The 18,512-nt window shown below is 44.6% G+C and overlaps 1 protein-coding gene across 2 annotated transcripts in view; it reads left to right on the top strand.

Annotated features, from left to right (window-relative positions):
- The window catches only part of TNXB (tenascin XB), a 205,408-nt gene that overhangs the window by 71,693 nt on the left and 115,203 nt on the right, over nt 1-18,512 (top strand). For both annotated transcript variants that reach the window (XM_089693391.1, XM_089693392.1), the window contains 2 exons: nt 1,978-2,067; nt 4,682-4,957. In XM_089693391.1, the coding sequence (XP_089549517.1) occupies nt 1,978-2,067; nt 4,682-4,957 (366 nt within the window). The remainder of the gene's footprint in view (nt 1-1,977; nt 2,068-4,681; nt 4,958-18,512) is intronic.

Here is an 18,512-nt window from a genome sequence, read left to right as displayed (position 1 = left end):
ATGTGCAGAGTAACTCCACATGATGTCTTATCAGGAGATAAGAGGGGGACACTGGAAGAAGGGGAGGATCAGAGAAGTCAGGATCAAACAACGTTTTTATCCATGCAGAGGATTAACCCCTTAGGTTGCACAGTGTGTATAACTAGCATGCTTTACTGCATATACAGACTGAATTTACTGTTTAGTAACACTTTAAGAAAAAGAACGATGTCCATCAAGTTCAGGCAAAAGTGAGTAAATTCAAAACCTTGCTTCCACAGAACCCCAAACCCCCAACTGATCCAGGGAAAGGAAAAAAAAACATTATAAAGCTTGGTCCAATTTACTCTAATTGGGAAGAAATTCCTGATTCACAAAAGCCATGGGATACTCCCAGTACAGTTAAGATACCTTCAATACAAGAGGGTTAGGAGGGCACTGCTCGTAGGAGCCCTCAATTTAAAGCAGCCTTTGTCAAACTTATTAATATGGTGGAACCAGTGAAGTAACTTTCAGGTTTCAGGAACCCCTGATAATAATTACTATATCTACAACCCATGGTACATTTTTATGGTGGTCAGTGGGAAGATTGCTGCTTACATTGGTGGTCAGTAAAATGATTGCTCCTTACATTGGTGGTGGTCAGTGAGACAAATGCCTTCCTTAGAGATAGCTATAAAGATCATTAGTTTCAGTAGTTACTTATTCGAGAGGCTAAAATTGCTCATTGCTTAAGGAACCCCTAGCAAATTCTGGAGGAACCCTAGCTGAAAAAGGCTAAGTGATACTTAAAGAGATAGGCAAGTGATACAAAAGTTAATGAATGTGAGGGGATAAATTGATGAAGAAAGTCAAATTCCAGTTGTTAGATAGAGGTGGGATAGGCTTTCCTGAAGAGACAAGTTTTTAAGAAACCTCCTGTAGGTGGACAGAGTAGGAAGTAGCTGGATAGATTGGCATAGAGAGTTCCAGGGGAAGGAAGAGGCTCTAGAGAAATCCTGAAGATGAGCATGGAAGGGGATGACAAGGGGGCTAGACAGCAGGAGAACTTGGGTGTGATCTGCAGTTGCACATTTTTCTCCAGACATGAAGTGCTCCTTCCTTATGTTTTGCAGTGGTCTTAAAATAAATAAAATGTGACTTGTCTCACATCGAAAAAAAAGGTGACATGTCTCACATCGAAAAAAAGGTAATATGAGGTGAATTATGATTCTTGCCAAGATGAAGAGCTGATATCTTTGGTGAGACATTTCACTGCTGGAGTGCCCAAGATTCCTAAAACTTGGAAGGGGGATTGATGATGTCAATATCCACCCAACAATCCAGTTATTGATTTTAGTGGACTTTCCCTTTAAGCAGCCAGCAATTTTTTTTTAATCCTTCAAACCAATCGAAATTAAAACATAAAAACTAATATGTTTCTAAATTAAAGCCCCATTCTTTAATGTGCTTTTTTTAATACAAGCATACAATGTATATCTATACCATGCACAGAGGTACTGGTGAAATGAACAGTGTAAAAGTGTTTGTATGTATGTATGATATATATATATTAATGACAGATCTGTATATCTATGCTTTCCATGCCATCTGTCATTATTTTATGTACTGTATTCTAAAGGTTAAACAAAAACAAATGCACTCTACAATCTTGATAAATGTATGATATACATAGACCTGGTAATGGTGTATGTATATAGAACATACAATTCTACTATATATTTTTGTGTATGTGTGGGAGCAGCTTTTATAGACATACATGCACCCAATAGCCACCCATACATACATAATCATATATGCTCACTGCTTTGTAGCATGTCGTTGTGCACATGTTGCATGTAATGTTTCATGATTCAGCATGCCATTGACACCAGGATATCTATAGGATTATAGGTATGGAGGGAGGGGGAGGTGTGCCATAGTTGTAGAAGAGACACAGAAAGAAAGGACAAATATTTGAGGCACAAAGGATAACATTTCTTTTGCCCCCAACCACAGCTCCGTTACTCGCTACGCCACCTCCCACTCAGCCGTCAATTGAAAGGACCACTCTGCCACCAACCACAACCACAAGTGCAACATCTACAGGTAAAACCAATTTTTTAAGGGTCTCTAAGTCTGATATAGAATGCTGCCTTCCTTCTTATTGCTCACTGGATATAGGTCCTTGTGCGCAACAAAGCACCCACCATGGGGTAACACCAAAGGATGCAAAGCAATGTTTTAAAACAAATCCTGCTCTGTGTAGAAGCTTTCAGTAATAAAGACCAGCCACTGCTGCTCCTTCTCATTGGGCAGAGTAATTAGTCTCCTGTATTTTCTGCAGGCAGCCTTTGGTGGGTCTCCCAGTAGGACACAGACAACAACTGAGGGTGGGGGGGGATTTAAAGCTGCTGTCAGGTATGTAGTACTATGTATAGGAGAAGTTGAATAGCACACGTTTACCCCCACCTCGACTCCAAAAACAACCTCAGCCCCTCTGACACACCTGATTGAGTGAAAGTTACTGCAAGCACTTATAGGAACACAAGTGTAGATACCTTTAACTTGGTTGTAATTTAGCACCTGGAAATAGACACAAGACCATTTAGTGGTAAATGAGCTCAATGTATTGGTACGGGTTCGAATAAATGGTGGTTCGAGCATAAATGAGCACACAGAAGGTAGGTCTAGACACAGTCTACTAGACAGTATGATACCTATGCCAAGGTAACCTAGACTAAAGTTCTGTACCAATAGACTGGGATTAACTAATGAATCAGCAAAGTAAAAAATAAACAGTGCATATAAGCTGTAAACTGCAATGTGAATAATAATACTATAACTAGTTGTGAATGCACTCTAGGAGAATGGTTTGGATATGGTGTATTGTTCCAAGAGGGATACCTCTTAGCATAAGCAATAGGTGAAGGTCTCTGTGTAACAGCTGCAAAGGGGCTGTCTTTACTCCTAATTCTCCAGCTGGCTAGCATAGTTGGGGCCCAGTTGTACCATTGGTGCACATGAGAATAGTCCCAGTTGAGTCTGCAGGATGCAATAAGACTACTATATAGCGGTATGGTCAGTTTCTAAAGGACTCAGTCTCTCTAGCAGCAGACAGCAAATTCCCACAGCAGCAACTCACCAGTCCCAGCAATACTTCAGCTCACCCTCAGGATGCACACAGCAAGTAGTCCAATCACGGTCTACATCCTGAACTCAGTACTCCGGATTCTGCTCAGGCCGCCGGTATGCAGCAGTGATGGAGCACACTGGACAGCAATGTTCACTCTCTAGTCTTCATCACAGCAAGAGGAAGCTGTGTCCTTTACAGCCTTAGAAAATGCAGGTCTTCCCCTCCTCTTGGCAATCTATCTCTGGGAAATTAAGTTCAAAAGCTCTTGAATACAATAGAGTCTCTCCTCTGGACTACAGTTCCCACAGTTCAGTGTTGCCTGCCTCAGCCTATTGAACTCTTCCTGCTCAGCAGCTCCCTCCTCTTGCTGAAATACTGTAGCTGTTAACCAGTTCAGCACCACAGGGCAGCAGCTACAGAGAGCAGCTGCAGTCAGTGTTTCTCTCACTCATCATTCTCAGCCAAGCACCTGGCTATACACAAATAGTAGAGTCCAGATAAAATCCATTGTTCACAATATCCATTAAAGATCCAACACATTTCTGAAGAACCCTCCTCATCACTACTAAAGCTTCTGTCTAAGGTATTTTTGTGATTAAAATATTGCAGCTTACCATTCCTTGGATGTGATGGCTGCATTAAGATGACCCTAAGTTAATATTTTTTTGCTTTGTTTAACCATTTGGTTGAACAAAATAAAAAAGACCCGATTCTCCCATTTAACTTAGGTGGATGGGGGAAAAATGTCTGCTGTACTATTGTGTTCTGATGGCGGGGCAACTTCTGTACAACCATCCTGCCCATACATGGATTGACTTTTTCGTCCATATATGGCAGCCCTTAGTTTCCTGCCAGTAACACACTTCTAGTCCTAGGCAGGGGCGGACTTACCATTTGGAAACTTGGGGCACTGTCTGATGGCGGGGCAACTTCTGTACAACCATCCTGCCCATACATGGATTGACCTTTTCGTCCATGTATGGCAGCCCTTAGTTTCCTGCCAGTAACACACTTCTAGTCCTAGGCAGGGGCGGACTTACCATTTGGAAACTCGGGGCACTGCCGAGGGCCCGGGGTCGGTAGGGGGCCCCATGAGATGCCCCTGGTACCTTTTTCAAAGGCTTTTTTGAGTTTGGGCAAGGAAACAGGGGCCCCATGATCCCCTATTGCCCGGGGGCCCCATGAGTTGTCAGTCCGCCCCTGGTCCTAGGGTCATAACATTGTTGTCCTACTGTATCAGGACAACAGAAAGATGACAAGACTACAGAACCCCACCTTTTCCTAGTCTAAATAACATAGAGGGCTGTGGTTCTGTAGTCCTCAGAGAATGTAATTGATAACAGTCAGTACAGAAAGCACAGAAAGTTATAAGCTGGCAAGATTTCTGGCAGGATCAATAAGTATATTTAACCTTATCAAACAGATATAACCAAACGCTTTCAGTGTTATATTTAGGAGACCAAAAGTGAGCAAATATACATTTTTGTTTTGTGGTTTTTGTTTCATGTAGCTAACATATGAACCACAATGTATTGTTTTGCTGTAACGTTTATACTAATGAATACACTTTCAATTTTTTACCTCTAGTGTCTCCAAGATTTCCACTGGGGGGTCTACAAGTGGGAGATGTAACAAGTGACAGTGTCAACCTGTTGTGGAAGGCCAAGCCTAATTTTTTTGAATCATTCCTGATCCGCTATGAAGATGTGAGTGATGGCGCCACACCAAAGGAGACCTCAGTTCCTGGGGAGCAGCGTGACGTAACACTGCGGGATCTGACCGAGAACACCAGATATGCAATATCAGTGTACGGCATAAGAGGAGGAAAGCTATCACGGCCACTAAAGGAAGAGGTGACAACAGGTATTTGACAATGTAAAAAGTGTTTGACCCATAAAGTGAACCCTTGTATCTAATAAAGAAGACCCCCAATGCTGTTTGGAAAGAGTGGGGAGGCGTAAGAACCCAGCTAAGTTTTTACAGGCAGTGGGAATTTTTCCTCATTTCCTGTGTGGTCACTGAGACAAGAAGTAAGCAGAATTTTTCCAGCAGGAGAACAGACAGTGAAAAGGGGTGAGAAGCTTTGTCAGGTTTACTGTCTCTGTCTTGGTTTCGGTGATCTCCTCACTTTGTGTGTCATCACCAGGACCAAGGTTGCCAACCATCAGTAAATTTACAGACAGTTTGTAAAAATCACTGATTTTTACAACTGACTGTAAATATCAGGGGCTGATAATTTGTCATGCTGTGTTGACTTGTGTAAGTGTAAACCAGTCAAATTACTTGTTATGGGTGTTGTTAGTGCTTCCATATTGTGTTTATACTGTTTAAATATTGATTCTCTTAGTTTTTAATGTCATTTTTCAGGTTGTCAGTAAAAAATGTGGTCCATCAGTAATTTTCTGGCAGGGGTGCCTAAATCACAAGGTTGACTGAACATAATTACAAGTAAACTTTTTAATTGGTGGATGTGCTGATGTGTACAATCCTTTTGGCAAGAAGTTCCAGATCCTACGCTTGAAGTTGAATGTGAAGTTCCAGTCAGTTTTCTAGTAATGACACATGAAAACTCTAAAGGAACCATTCTTAACCAGGGTTGATGCCTGCATAGTTCCAGGCCAATACCAGCATGATACCAATGATCCTTTTAGCTCTTTGTAAGGGTAACATGCTTCCCACTGGCCACCTATGTAAAGAGCAATTTTTCACATGGCCCCCAAAAAATGTGCTTTTGGCAGGGGTTCCCTGAGACCAGGAAAAGAATAGAAGAGTTCCTGTGCGGTAAAAAGGTTGAGATTGGCTGATCTAAAGCATAAGCCTATAGATTTTTATAGATTTGTAGAACCACTGGAATTGTTCAGAAACCCCAAAAGAAAGAAAGTCTGGCCATGTTTCTAGTAGAAACCTTCAGTGTTATCTTCAGACTGTAACCAGCACTAAAAGGATGACATCTGGAATGTAATTGGTTGCTGGAGGGAATACAGACACTCCTGTCTTCCTGCAGAACATTCCACAGAGCCACTGTCCAATTATAAGATACAGTATGTTGTGTAGCACATCTCATTTCTACAAACCAAGACAAGTCCAAAAACTGCATCTATTTTTAGAGCAACAACATCTGCAGTTTTTGGAAACTCAACCGCTGGAAGTTCTTTCCCACGAAAGCTGTATCATTCCTCCTTCCCTGATATAGGCAGAGAACCAGGAATAGAGATATGGGTATCTGCAATAGATATAATAATGACGTTGCCATGGCACTATCATGGTTTTCTAAGTTAAGGGGAAACAAAGATGATGGTCTTCTGATGTGTATGGAGGTTATAGAGATGTTTCTTTGGCAGTATATTACTGATCTTCCAAGGACTAATGGAGATTGTATCTACTCTTGGAAAAGGGATGATCACATGATGGTACTCTGATGGCAGCATTATGTTCTAATGATGGCAGAGGAATGATCTACGAGGATCTATTGGTAACATCAGTATGATGGTGGTGAATAAGTCACTGATGATGTAAGGTTTAATTTACTAAGTTAAAATGTATGTGTTTTTGCCATAACAATCCTCATCTTATATAAAAAATCAAAAGGTCTGGATGGCTGCACTTTGAAAAAACATATAACTATATTCCAATAGTAATTGCACTTAAACACAGCACTAGACCATTGTGGGAACAGAGAGGAAAGTCAACACGTTTCGTGATATCCCAGTGCTTATTCAGGACTACACACTTGGGATACAAATCCCAAATGAAATAGTCAACATCCTCCTACAATCAGCTGTGGGTAATTACTCCCGATTGTTAATTACTGATGTGCAGTCATGCAAACACATTTAAAAGATACAGCAATGAGCAGAAAAACAAAAAATTACAACAAAAACATAACTTCAAAGAATTAATGTGAGGCACAACAGAATTAACCCCCCCATAAGACTACATCGGTAAGCCCAACTGGGCTCCACATATTTTGCATAAAGCTTTCTTTGTGGGGCCTTGGACTTGATGTAGCATGCATTTTACTATACAGTCATGAATAAGCGCTGAAATAGCGCAAAACGCATTGACTTTCTTCTTTGTCCCCACAGGGGTCTAGTGCTGTGTTTGAGTGCTTTTACTATTGGAATAACGTTGGATGATTTTAAGAGTGCAGCCATCCAGACCTATGGATTTTTTATTGCACACGGTCAGACAAACTGGGCTAACACTTAGGTACTTGAGGGGTGTGGAGGACAGTAGCAGTTGGCTCACCTGGAGCAGCAGTCTACTATCTACTAATCCTTATCTTCAGACTTTTTTCAGCTCTCATTTTTGCCATTGCTGAAAATAATTGTCTTTTTAGCAAATAGCAATTATTATAGCTTGGGGAATCAAGCTGACTATAGTGATTACTAAAGGGGCTAGTATAATTTAAAAATGGCCTACTGGAGACTCAGACAATACTTAGCTAGTGATGATCTACTGAGTTCTTTTATATATGATCACATTTGGCACAGATCTTAGCCATGGGCAAACAAACATTACAGCTCAGATTGGCCAACACTCGCATTGTGTGCTATAGCTGACCAGCGGCCACACACCAGTAGAAATTTGTCCAAAAACGTTTGTTTTCAGCACATTTGTTTAATTCTCTAATGGTTAGTGGGCAGGGGCAGACTGACAACTCATGGGGCCCCCAGGCAATAGGGGATGATGGGGCCCCTGTGTCCTTGCCCAAACTCAAAAAAGCCTATGAAAAAGGTACCAGGAGCATCTCATGGGCCCCCCTACTGACCCCGGGCCCTCGGGCAGTGCCCGAGTTTCCAAATGGTCAGTCCGCCCCTGTTAGTGGGTCAAATTGACAGTCATTTTCATTTGTAATGACAAGAACATTTGGAGGAGCCAAATACTTTTTTTGCCAAATGAACAAAATTCTAACTGTGAATGTGGTTTTCATATGATAGTAAAATCATACATAATCATAATGTAATGAAACCTGTGTAATAAGTGGGTCTGATTTGCATTTTCAAGTCTTTTGAATGAAATTAGTTCATTCAACGATGGCAAGAAAAAATGTTCTGATAAACATTTTTTTTAGAATTTCCATATGAACATCTGAAGAAGATCTAACTGTGTATGGCCAGCTTTAGAGCGATGAGGTGAGATGATATAATTTGTCAGACACTATTGTCACCACTTATTGAAGGAGAGAACAGTACTCATTGCAGCCTGTGTGATAGCATGGTTGATGTTGGTAGGTTTTGTACATAAGAGACCAAATTTCCATCTCATGTTTATAGGTAGTTTTAGGAATCATGGCCCAACATTGATTTAAAATAGCAAGGCTTTGGTGATCATGCAATGTTTAAACTTCTGCCAGAGTGATAAATAATCTACTGACAGCTTGAGGAAAGCTTAATGACGTTTTGCTGGTGGTATGTCATATTCTCCATGCGCTGTTTGTGTTCTAGTGATGGTCTAATGCTGATGTATTAAAGAGCAATTACAGGTACCAAGTAAAATCAATCAGGGAGCCACCAAGCGCTACGCTACAGCAATGATATACTCAAAGTATTGACTCAGTTCATATTTTGAGTTTTCTCTAATCCCTTGCAGCCAAAGAGCATAGATTCATGTGAAGCCTATGTAGTGGAACTTATTTCTGTTTGATATATATACATTCATTTGCATTTAAGCTTACAAGGCTGTTTTCAGTTTTATTTGGCTAGAAAAGCTCCATAGCACTGACACTGAGCCTGCATTGGTTGAGTTTAGGAACAGCTCTCCTGCATCAAAGACCTGAGTTCCTAGATCACAAGAGTATGGACAAAAGGATTGTCTGGACACCTACAGCTATGCCTAGATGAAGTACTGAAGCCCCAGCACCAAGCTCTGTTCCCAATATAGTACCCTCCTATATAAGTTGTTAGGTAAATTTAGTATAAGGCATCCACAGGAGCCAAAATTGTTGGAGTAGGATTACCTTCCCCTGACTGTAGGAGAAGTTTCTGGAGATTAGGGCAGGAGGATTCAAATACCCGGCCTGAATATTTAGTAGTGCCTATCCAATCCCTGGAGAGGTGTGCCCAGATGGTGGATGGGATCCTGTTAAATAGGCAGGAGTCCAGAGGACAGGGTCTTTCTCCTGTGTGGGAATAGATCCATGAGCTCCAGAGGTTGCTTGCCCTGGAGCACATCTGGGCTGGACGCTGGACAATTGCTGTTGGGGCCATGGGAACCCTGTGAGCAAAGCTCCCTTTTTTGTGCTGAAGTTTCATGGTCTTCTGACATGAAAGTGGACTACCTTAGACTTTCTCTACATTTTTGTGTACATAGTCCACAGCTGTTCACATATAGACTATCCTAGATGATTACTATTACTTTAGTGATTACTTGTGCTACTATCAAGATAAAAGTGTCCTCCATTAACATCCTGTTCTGTTTTGGAATTACCTGCTTCACTCCCAGATCCCCTTCCCAAGTTTTACCAGCAATAAATTTACAAAAAAGACACCCCTAGACTGTTACTGAGCCAGAGTGGATGGATGTCAGCTGTGTGCCTGGCTACCCTGCACTGATTAGAGAAAGAAAGGCCCTTTTGGATGTAGAGCTACACCAATATACATCCCGAGGTTACATTTCAACTGGGTTGTAGCATGATTGTACTTTTGGTGGCTTAGGGCTCTCCTTTTAATGGTCTATTGACTCCACACTCAATATTCCCCTGTTGACATATTGGTAAATCTTCTGGTCATCAAAAAACTATTCATATTTGCCTAGCAGTACTGCTTTAAATAACAACTCAGGGTAGCTATATAAGGGTACCCTATAGTTCATTAATATATACATTCATGACAAGACAATAATATAATTTTCAATTTAGCTAATGTAAATACATGAAATATATATTTATAATAAGTTAGATCAGCTTGGCACAGGAAGTGACTCCTGTGGTGAAGGTGGAAGTTTATTTTACTTCGGTGGTAGGAGGGATGATTTATATCACCAGTATGCAGTTTTACACCAGTAACCCATAGAGAAGACAGGAAATCAGGGCTGGATCTAGGGGGTGCTGGGGTGGGCTTTGGCCCTCCAGATTTCAATGGCACCCCCAGAACCAGTGACATTGGTATTAGGAAGTAGAGGGGCTCAGGGGCAGTGCCATGTTTGCATGGCTACTTGGTGTCCTGCCACTATCCACAGCACTGCAGGGGAGCAGACCAGGATGCACGTCATGATTTGTTGCTATTTCTGAAGGGTGGGCGTCGTGAAATGGGGGGACTGTGTTGTGATGGGGGGACATTCTGTTGTGATGGGAGGATTCTGTTTTGATGGGGGGGTACTAATGAAAAGAGGGGGATTCTGATGAGATGGGGCGACACTGGTTTGAAGGAAGTGATGCAATGAGGGACTATAATGTAAAAGAATCTGACTCTAAAGTGATGGGTATAATCTGATCTAATCTGAAATCGGAACTACCCCACATGGTACCAAGAAGTGGGTGACATCATCATCCAGTGCAGATGTCAGAGTCCTTCAGCCCAATAAATACAGTTCAGGACTGGGTGTCTTGGGATTTTGCATGCTTTTAAAGGAGAAACGCTGGCCTAATACATAGTTACATAGTTAGTCTGGCTGAAAAAAGACAAAAGTCCATCCAGTTCAACCATTAAAAAAAAAAAAGTTATAATCCTATACCCACAGTTGATCCAGAGGAAGGCAAAAAACCCCAGCAAAGCATGATCCAATTTGGTCCTGCAGGGAAAAAAATTCCTTCCTGATCCCCCGAGAGGCAATCGGATATTCCCTGGATCAACTTTACCTATAAATGTTAGTATCCAGTTATATTCTGTGTATCTGAGAAGGAATCCAGGACTTTCCTACAGCAATCCACTGAGCTGGCCAGAACCAACTCTTGAGGGCATCTATTCCACATTTTCACAGCTCTCACTGTGAAAAAACCTTTCCATGTTTGGAGATTAAATTTCTTTTCCTCCAGACATAAAGAGTGCCTCCTTGTCCTCTGTGATGACCTCAGGGTGAATAACTCTACACCGAGTTCACTATATGAACCACTGATGTATTTATACATGGAGATCATATCCCCCCTTATGTATTATACATGGAGATCATATCCCCCCTTATGTATTATACATGGAGATCATATCCCCCTTTATGTATTATACATGGTAATCATATCCCCCCTTATGTATTATACATGGTGATTATATCCCCCTTATGTATTATACATGGTGATCATATCCCCCCTTATGTATTATACATGGTGATTAGAGATGAGCGAAGTATTCAAAAATTCGATTCGACTGATTCGGTGAATTCGTGGAAAAATTTTGATTCGAGTCGAATATATTCGCTGCGAATTTAACTTATAAAAGGGTGTTTCTAGGCTTCAGAGAGCCTTTATATTAGTGCAGAACACTGTACCTTTAATTTAAATGCCCTTGGAGTCTGCTGGGGAAGAGAAATAATACTGACAGTCAGTATGACATGCAGATGAGTGCCGTCGATCTTAGAATCACCGCACACTTCACTCATTTGGGCAGTCACGGGGCCAAAACCAGAGTGTGGAGCCACAGTGTGGCGGTGGAGGCAGCAGCAATGGGAGGCCATACAGCACCCTATGACAAAAATGGAAACCACCAGCAGTGTGAGGAGACCTGAAAGTGGCACATGGCAGAGTGTGGCGATGGAGACAGCAGCAATGGGAGGCCGTACAGGGACCCATGACACACTCTGGACCTGGCAGCAGCATGAGGAGGCGGTACAGGGGCCCATGACAGATTACGGGCCTGGCAGCAGCATGAGGAGTTGGTACGGGGGCCCATGGCAGATTACGGGCCTGGCAGCAGCAATGGGAGGCCGTACAGGGACCCATGACACACTCTGGACCTGGCAGCAGCATGAGGAGGCGGTACAGGGGCGCATGACAGATTACGAGCCTGGCAGCAGCAACTTGGACAGGAGGACGTTCAGCTTCTGCACCGTCGGGTGCGTGCTCGCAAACTGTTGTCTCTTGGAAACGGATTCCAAGAAAGACTGCTGACGGAATCCGTGAAGAGGAGTAGCAGGAGAAGGAGCATCTGAACGAGCGGAATATGCCAACAAGCGACAACAGGGGCCCATGACAGATTACGGGCCTGGCAGCAGCATGAGGAGTCGGTACGGGGGCCCATGGCAGATTACAAGCCTGGCAGCAGCAATGGGAGGCCCGTAATCTGCCAGCACCCTATGACAAAAAATGGAACACACCAGCAGTGTGTGAGGAGACCTGAAAGTGGCAAATGGCAGAGTGTGGCGATGGAGACAGCAGCAATGGGAGGCCGTACAGGGACCCATGAGAGACTCTGGACCTGGCAGCAGCCTGAGGAGGCGGTACAGGGGCCCATGGCAGATAAGGGGCCTGGCAGCAGCTATGGGAGGCCCGTAATCTGCCAGCACCCTATGACAAAAAATGGAACACACCAGCAGTGTAAGGAGACCTGAAAGTGGCACATGGCAGAGTGTGGCGATGGAGACAGCAGCAATGGGAGGCCGTACAGGGACCCATGAGAGACTGTGGACCTGGCAGCAGCATGAGGAGGCGGTACTGGGGCCCATGGCAGATTACGGGCCTGGCAGCAGCAATGGGAGGCCCGTAATCTGCCAGCACCCTATGACAAAAAATGGAACACACCAGCAGTGTGTGAGGAGACCTGAAAGTGGCACATGGCAGAGTGTGGCGATGGAGACAGCAGCAATGGGAGGCCGTACAGGGACCCATGAGACACTGTGGACCTGGCAGCAGCATGAGGAGGCGGTACAGGGGCCCATGGCAGATTAGGGGCCTGGCAGCAGCTATGGGAGGCCCGTAATCTGCCAGCACCCTATGACAAAAAATGGAACACACCAGCAGTGTGAGGAGAGCTGAAAGTGGCACATGGCAGAGTGTGGCGATGGAGACAGCAGCAATGGGAGGCCGTACAGGGACCCATGAGAGACTGTGGACCTGGCAGCAGCATGAGGAGGCGGTACTGGGGCCCATGGCAGATTACGGGCCTGGCAGCAGCAATGGGAGGCCCGTAATCTGCCAGCACCCTATGACAAAAAATGGAACACACCAGCAGTGTGTGAGGAGACCTGAAAGTGGCACATGGCAGAGTGTGGCGATGGAGACAGCAGCAATGGGAGGCCGTACAGGGACCCATGAGACACTGTGGACCTGGCAGCAGCATGAGGAGGCGGTACAGGGGCCCATGGCAGATTAGGGGCCTGGCAGCAGCTATGGGAGGCCCGTAATCTGCCAGCACCCTATGACAAAAAATGGAACACACCAGCAGTGTGAGGAGACCTGAAAGTGGCACATGGCATGAGACACTGTGGACCTGGCAGCAGCATGAGGAGGTGGTACAGGGGCCCATGGCAGATTAGGAGCCTGGCAGCAGCAATGGGAGGCCCGTAATCTGCCAGCACCCTATGACAAAAAATGGAACACACCAGCAGTGTGTGAGGAGACCTGAAAGTGGCACATGGCAGAGTGTGGCGATGGAGACAGCAGCAATGGGAGGCCGTACAGGGACCCATGAGAGACTCTGGACCTGGCAGCAGCATGAGGAGGTGGTATAGGGGCCCATGGCAGATTAGGGGCCTGGCAGCAGCTATGGGAGGCCCGTAATCTGCCAGCACCCTATGACAAAAAATGGAACACACCAGCAGTGTGAGGAGACCTGAAAGTGGCACATGGCATGAGACACTGTGGACCTGGCAGCAGCATGAGGAGGCGGTCAGGGGCCCATGGCAGATTAGGGGCCTGGCAGCAGCTATGGGAGGCCCGTAATCTGCCAGCACCCTATGACAAAAAATGGAACACACCAGCAGTGTGTGAGGAGACCTGAAAGTGGCACATGGCAGAGTGTGGTGATGGAGACAACCCACCGACTGTTTTGCTCGCTGCCAAGCTGCCACCCTCTTCTCCTGATGATGCGGAAGCAATAGCCTGATGACGACGAGGCTGCCAAGTGCGATCAGCCTCATCATCATCAATTAGGGTCTCCGCCTCACTACTAGCCCCCTCGGCTGCGTGTGGGTCAGGAGACAGACCTGTCTCTAGACCGGCTACCGAGCCACTCTCCTCGCCACTACTTCTTCGCCTGGCTGCTGAAGAGGCGGATGTCTCCCCCCGTTCCTGACCGCCCTTTGTTAGTTCTTCCTCACTGTACTGGATGACACCGGGAGCACTGGCCTCTGGCTGCGAATAGTGCTGCCTCGACCCCTTCCTCTGCTGCCACGTCTGCTCGCTCCTAAAACATTGCCTCCTCTGCCACTCCTCTGCATGTTGTCTGACATACCCTTTAATTCAACGATTCTGTGTCCCTGAGTAACAATTCTGTGTCTGTCCCTGAGTAACAATTCTGTGTCCCTGAGTAACGTTTCTGTGGCCCTAAGTAACAGTTCTGTGGCCCTCAGTAACAATTCTGTGTCCCTGAGTAACAATTCTGTGTCCCTCAGTAACAATTCTGTGTCTGTCCCTGAGTAACAATTCTGTGTCCCTGAGTAACAATTCTGTGTCCCTCAGTAACAATTCTGTGTCCCTCAGTAACAATTCTGTGTCCCTCAGTAACAATTCTGTGTCCCTGAGTAACAATTCTGTGTCTGTCCCTGAGTAAGAATTCTGTGTCTGTCCCTGAGTAACAATTCTGTGTCCCTAAGTAACGTTTCTGTTGCCCTAAGTAACGTTTCTGTGGCCCTAAGTAACGTTTCTGTGGCCCTAAGTAACGATTCTGTGGCCCTCAGTAACAATTCTGTGTCCCTCAGTAACAATTCTGTGTCCCTGAGTAACAATTCTGTGTCTGTCCCTGAGTAAGAATTCTGTGTCTGTTCCTGATTAACAATTCTGTGTCCCTGAGTAACGTTTCTGTGGCCCTAAGTAACAGTTCTGTGTCCCTCAGTAACAATTCTGTGTCCCTCAGTAACAATTCTGTGTCCCTCAGTAACAATTCTGTGTCTGTCCCTGAGTAACAATTCTGTGTCCCTGAGTAACATTTCTGTGGCCCTAAGTAACAGTTCTGTGGCCCTCAGTAACAATTCTGTGTCCCTCAGTAACAATTCTGTGTCTGTCCCTGAGTAACAATTCTGTGTCTGTCCCTGAGTAACAATTCTGTGTCCCTCAGTAACAATTCTGTGTCTGTCCCTGAGTAACAATTCTGTGTCCCTGAGTAACAATTCTGTGTCCCTCAGTAACAATTCTGTGTCCCTCAGTAACAATTCTGTGTCCCTCAGTAACAATTCTGTGTCCCTGAGTAACAATTCTGTGTCTGTCCCTGAGTAAGAATTCTGTGTCTGTCCCTGAGTAACAATTCTGTGTCCCTAAGTAACGTTTCTGTTGCCCTAAGTAACGTTTCTGTGGCCCTAAGTAACGTTTCTGTGGCCCTAAGTAACGATTCTGTGGCCCTCAGTAACAATTCTGTGTCCCTCAGTAACAATTCTGTGTCTGTCCCTGAGTAACAATTCTGTGTCTGTCCCTGAGTAACAATTCTGTGTCTGTCCCTGATTAACAATTCTGTGTCCCTGAGTAACGTTTCTGTGGCCCTAAGTAACAGTTCTGTGTCCCTCAGTAACAATTCTGTGTCCCTCAGTAACAATTCTGTGTCTGTCCCTGAGTAACAATTCTGTGTCTGTCCCTGAGTAACAATTCTGTGTCCCTGAGTAACGTTTCTGTGACCCTAAGTAAGAGTTCTGTGGCCCTCAGTAACAATTCTGTGTCCCTCAGTAACAATTCTGTGTCTGTCCCTGAGTAACAATTCTGTGTCTGTCCCTGAGTAACAATTCTGTGTCCCTCAGTAACAATTCTGTGTCCCTCAGTAACAATTCTGTGTCCCTGAGTAACAATTCTGTGTCCCTCAGTAACAATTCTGTGTCCCTCAGTAACAATTCTGTGTCCCTGAGTAACAATTCTGTGTCTGTCCCTGAGTAAGAATTCTGTGTCTGTCCCTGAGTAACAATTCTGTGGCCCTAAGTAACGTTTCTGTGGCCCTAAGTAACGTTTCTGTGGCCCTAAGTAACGATTCTGTGGCCCTAAGTAACGTTTCTGTGTCCCTAAGTAACGATTCTGTGGCCCTAAGTAACGATTCTGTGGCCCTAAGTAACGTTTCTGTAGCCCTAAGTAACGTTTCTGTGGCCCTAAGTAACGATTCTGTGGCCCTAAGTAACGATTCTGTGGCCCTAAGTAACGTTTCTGTAGCCCTAAGTAACGTTTCTGTGGCCCTAAGTAACGTTTCTGTGGCCCTCAGTAACGGTTCTGTGGCCCTCAGTAACAATTCTGTGGCCCTCAGTAACAATTCTGTGTCTGTCCCTAAGTAACAATTCTGTGGCCCTAAGTAACGATTCTGTGGCCCTAAGTAACGTTTCTGTGGCCCTAAGTAACGTTTCTGTGGCCCTCAGTAACAAATCTGTGTCCCTCAGTAACAATTCTGTGTCTGTCCCTAAGTAACGTTTCTGTGGCCCTAAGTAACGTTTCTGTGGCCCTAAGTAACGGTTCTGTGGCCCTCAGTAACAATTCTGTGTCCCTCAATAACAATTCTGTGTCTGTCCCTAAGTAACAATTCTGTGGCCATAAGTAACGTTTCTGTGGCCCTAAGTAACGATTCTGTGGCCCTAAGTAACGTTTCTGTGGCCCTAAGTAACGTTTCTGTGGCCCTCGGTAACAAATCTGTGTCCCTCAGTAACAATTCTGTGTCTGTCCCTAAGTAACAATTCTGTGGCCCTAAGTAACGTTTCTGTGGCCCTAAGTAAGGATTCTGTGGCCCTAAGTAACGTTTCTGTGGCCCTAAGTAACGTTTCTGTGGCCCTCAGTAACAATTCTGTGTCCCTCAGTAACAATTCTGTGTCTGTCCCTAAGTAACAATTCTGTGGCCCTAAGTAACGTTTCTGTGGCCCTAAGTAACGGTTCTGTGGCCCTCAGTAACAATTCTGTGTCCCTCAATAACAATTCTGTGTCTGTCCCTAAGTAACAATTCTGTGTCCCTGATTAACCTTTCTGTGGCCCTAAGTAACGTTTCTGTGGCCCTAAGTAACGATTCTGTGGCCCTCAGTAACAATTCTGTATCCCTCAGTAACAATTCTGTGTCTGTCCCTGAGTAACAATTCTGTGTCCCTAAGTAACGTTTCTGTGGCCCTAACTAACGATTCTGTGGCCCTAAGTAACGTTTCTGTGGCCCTAAGTAACGTTTCTGTGGCCCTCAGTAACAAATCTGTGTCCCTCAGTAACAATTCTGTGTCTGTCCCTAAGTAACAATTCTGTGGCCCTAAGTAACGTTTCTGTAGCCCTAAGTAACGGTTCTGTGGCCCTCACTAACAATTCTGTGTCCCTCAATAACAATTCTGTGTCTGTCCCTAAGTAACAATTCTGTGGCCCTAAGTAACGTTTCTGTGGCCCTAAGTAACGATTCTGTGGCCCTCAGTAACAATTCTGTATCCCTCAGTAACAATTCTGTCTGTCCCTGAGTAACAATTCTGTGTCCCTAAGTAACGTTTCTGTGGCCCTAAGTAAGGATTCTGTGGCCCTAAGTAACGTTTCTGTGGCCCTAAGTAACGTTTCTGTGGCCCTCAGTAACAAATCTGTGTCCCTCAGTAACAATTCTGTGTCTGTCCCTAAGTAACAATTCTGTGGCCCTAAGTAACGTTTCTGTGGCCCTAAGTAACGGTTCTGTGGCCCTCAGTAACAATTCTGTGTCCCTCAATAACAATTCTGTGTCTGTCCCTAAGTAACAATTCTGTGTCCCTGATTAACGTTTCTGTGGCCCTAAGTAACGTTTCTGTGGCCCTAAGTAACGATTCTGTGGCCCTCAGTAACAATTCTGTATCCCTCAGTAACAATTCTGTGTCTGTCCCTGAGTAACAATTCTGTGTCCCTAAGTAACGTTTCTGTGGCCCTAACTAACAATTCTGTGGCCCTAAGTAACGTTTCTGTGGCCCTAAGTAACGATTCTGTGGCCCTCAGTAACAATTCTGTATCCCTCAGTAACAATTCTGTCTGTCCCTGAGTAACAATTCTGTGTCCCTAAGTAACGTTTCTGTGGCCCTAAGTAAGGATTCTGTGGCCCTAAGTAACGTTTCTGTGGCCCTAAGTAACGTTTCTGTGGCCCTCAGTAACAAATCTGTGTCCCTCAGTAACAATTCTGTGTCCCTCAATAACAATTCTGTGTCTGTCCCTAAGTAACAATTCTGTGTCCCTGATTAACGTTTCTGTGGCCCTAAGTAACGTTTCTGTGACCCTAAGTAACGATTCTGTGGCCCTCAGTAACAATTCTGTATCCCTCAGTAACAATTCTGTGTCTGTCCCTGAGTAACAATTCTGTGTCCCTAAGTAACGTTTCTGTGGCCCTAACTAACGATTCTGTGGCCCTAAGTAACGTTTCTGTGGCCCTAAGTAACGTTTCTGTGGCCC

Source organism: Staurois parvus, unplaced genomic scaffold, assembly GCF_062004578.1.
Source record: "Staurois parvus isolate SC_StPar_1 unplaced genomic scaffold, SC_StPar_1.0 ptg000631l, whole genome shotgun sequence".
Classification (NCBI taxonomy): Eukaryota; Metazoa; Chordata; class Amphibia; order Anura; family Ranidae; genus Staurois; species Staurois parvus.
Note: the sequence above shows the minus strand (reverse complement) of the source record. Positions and strands in the feature narration are given on the sequence as shown.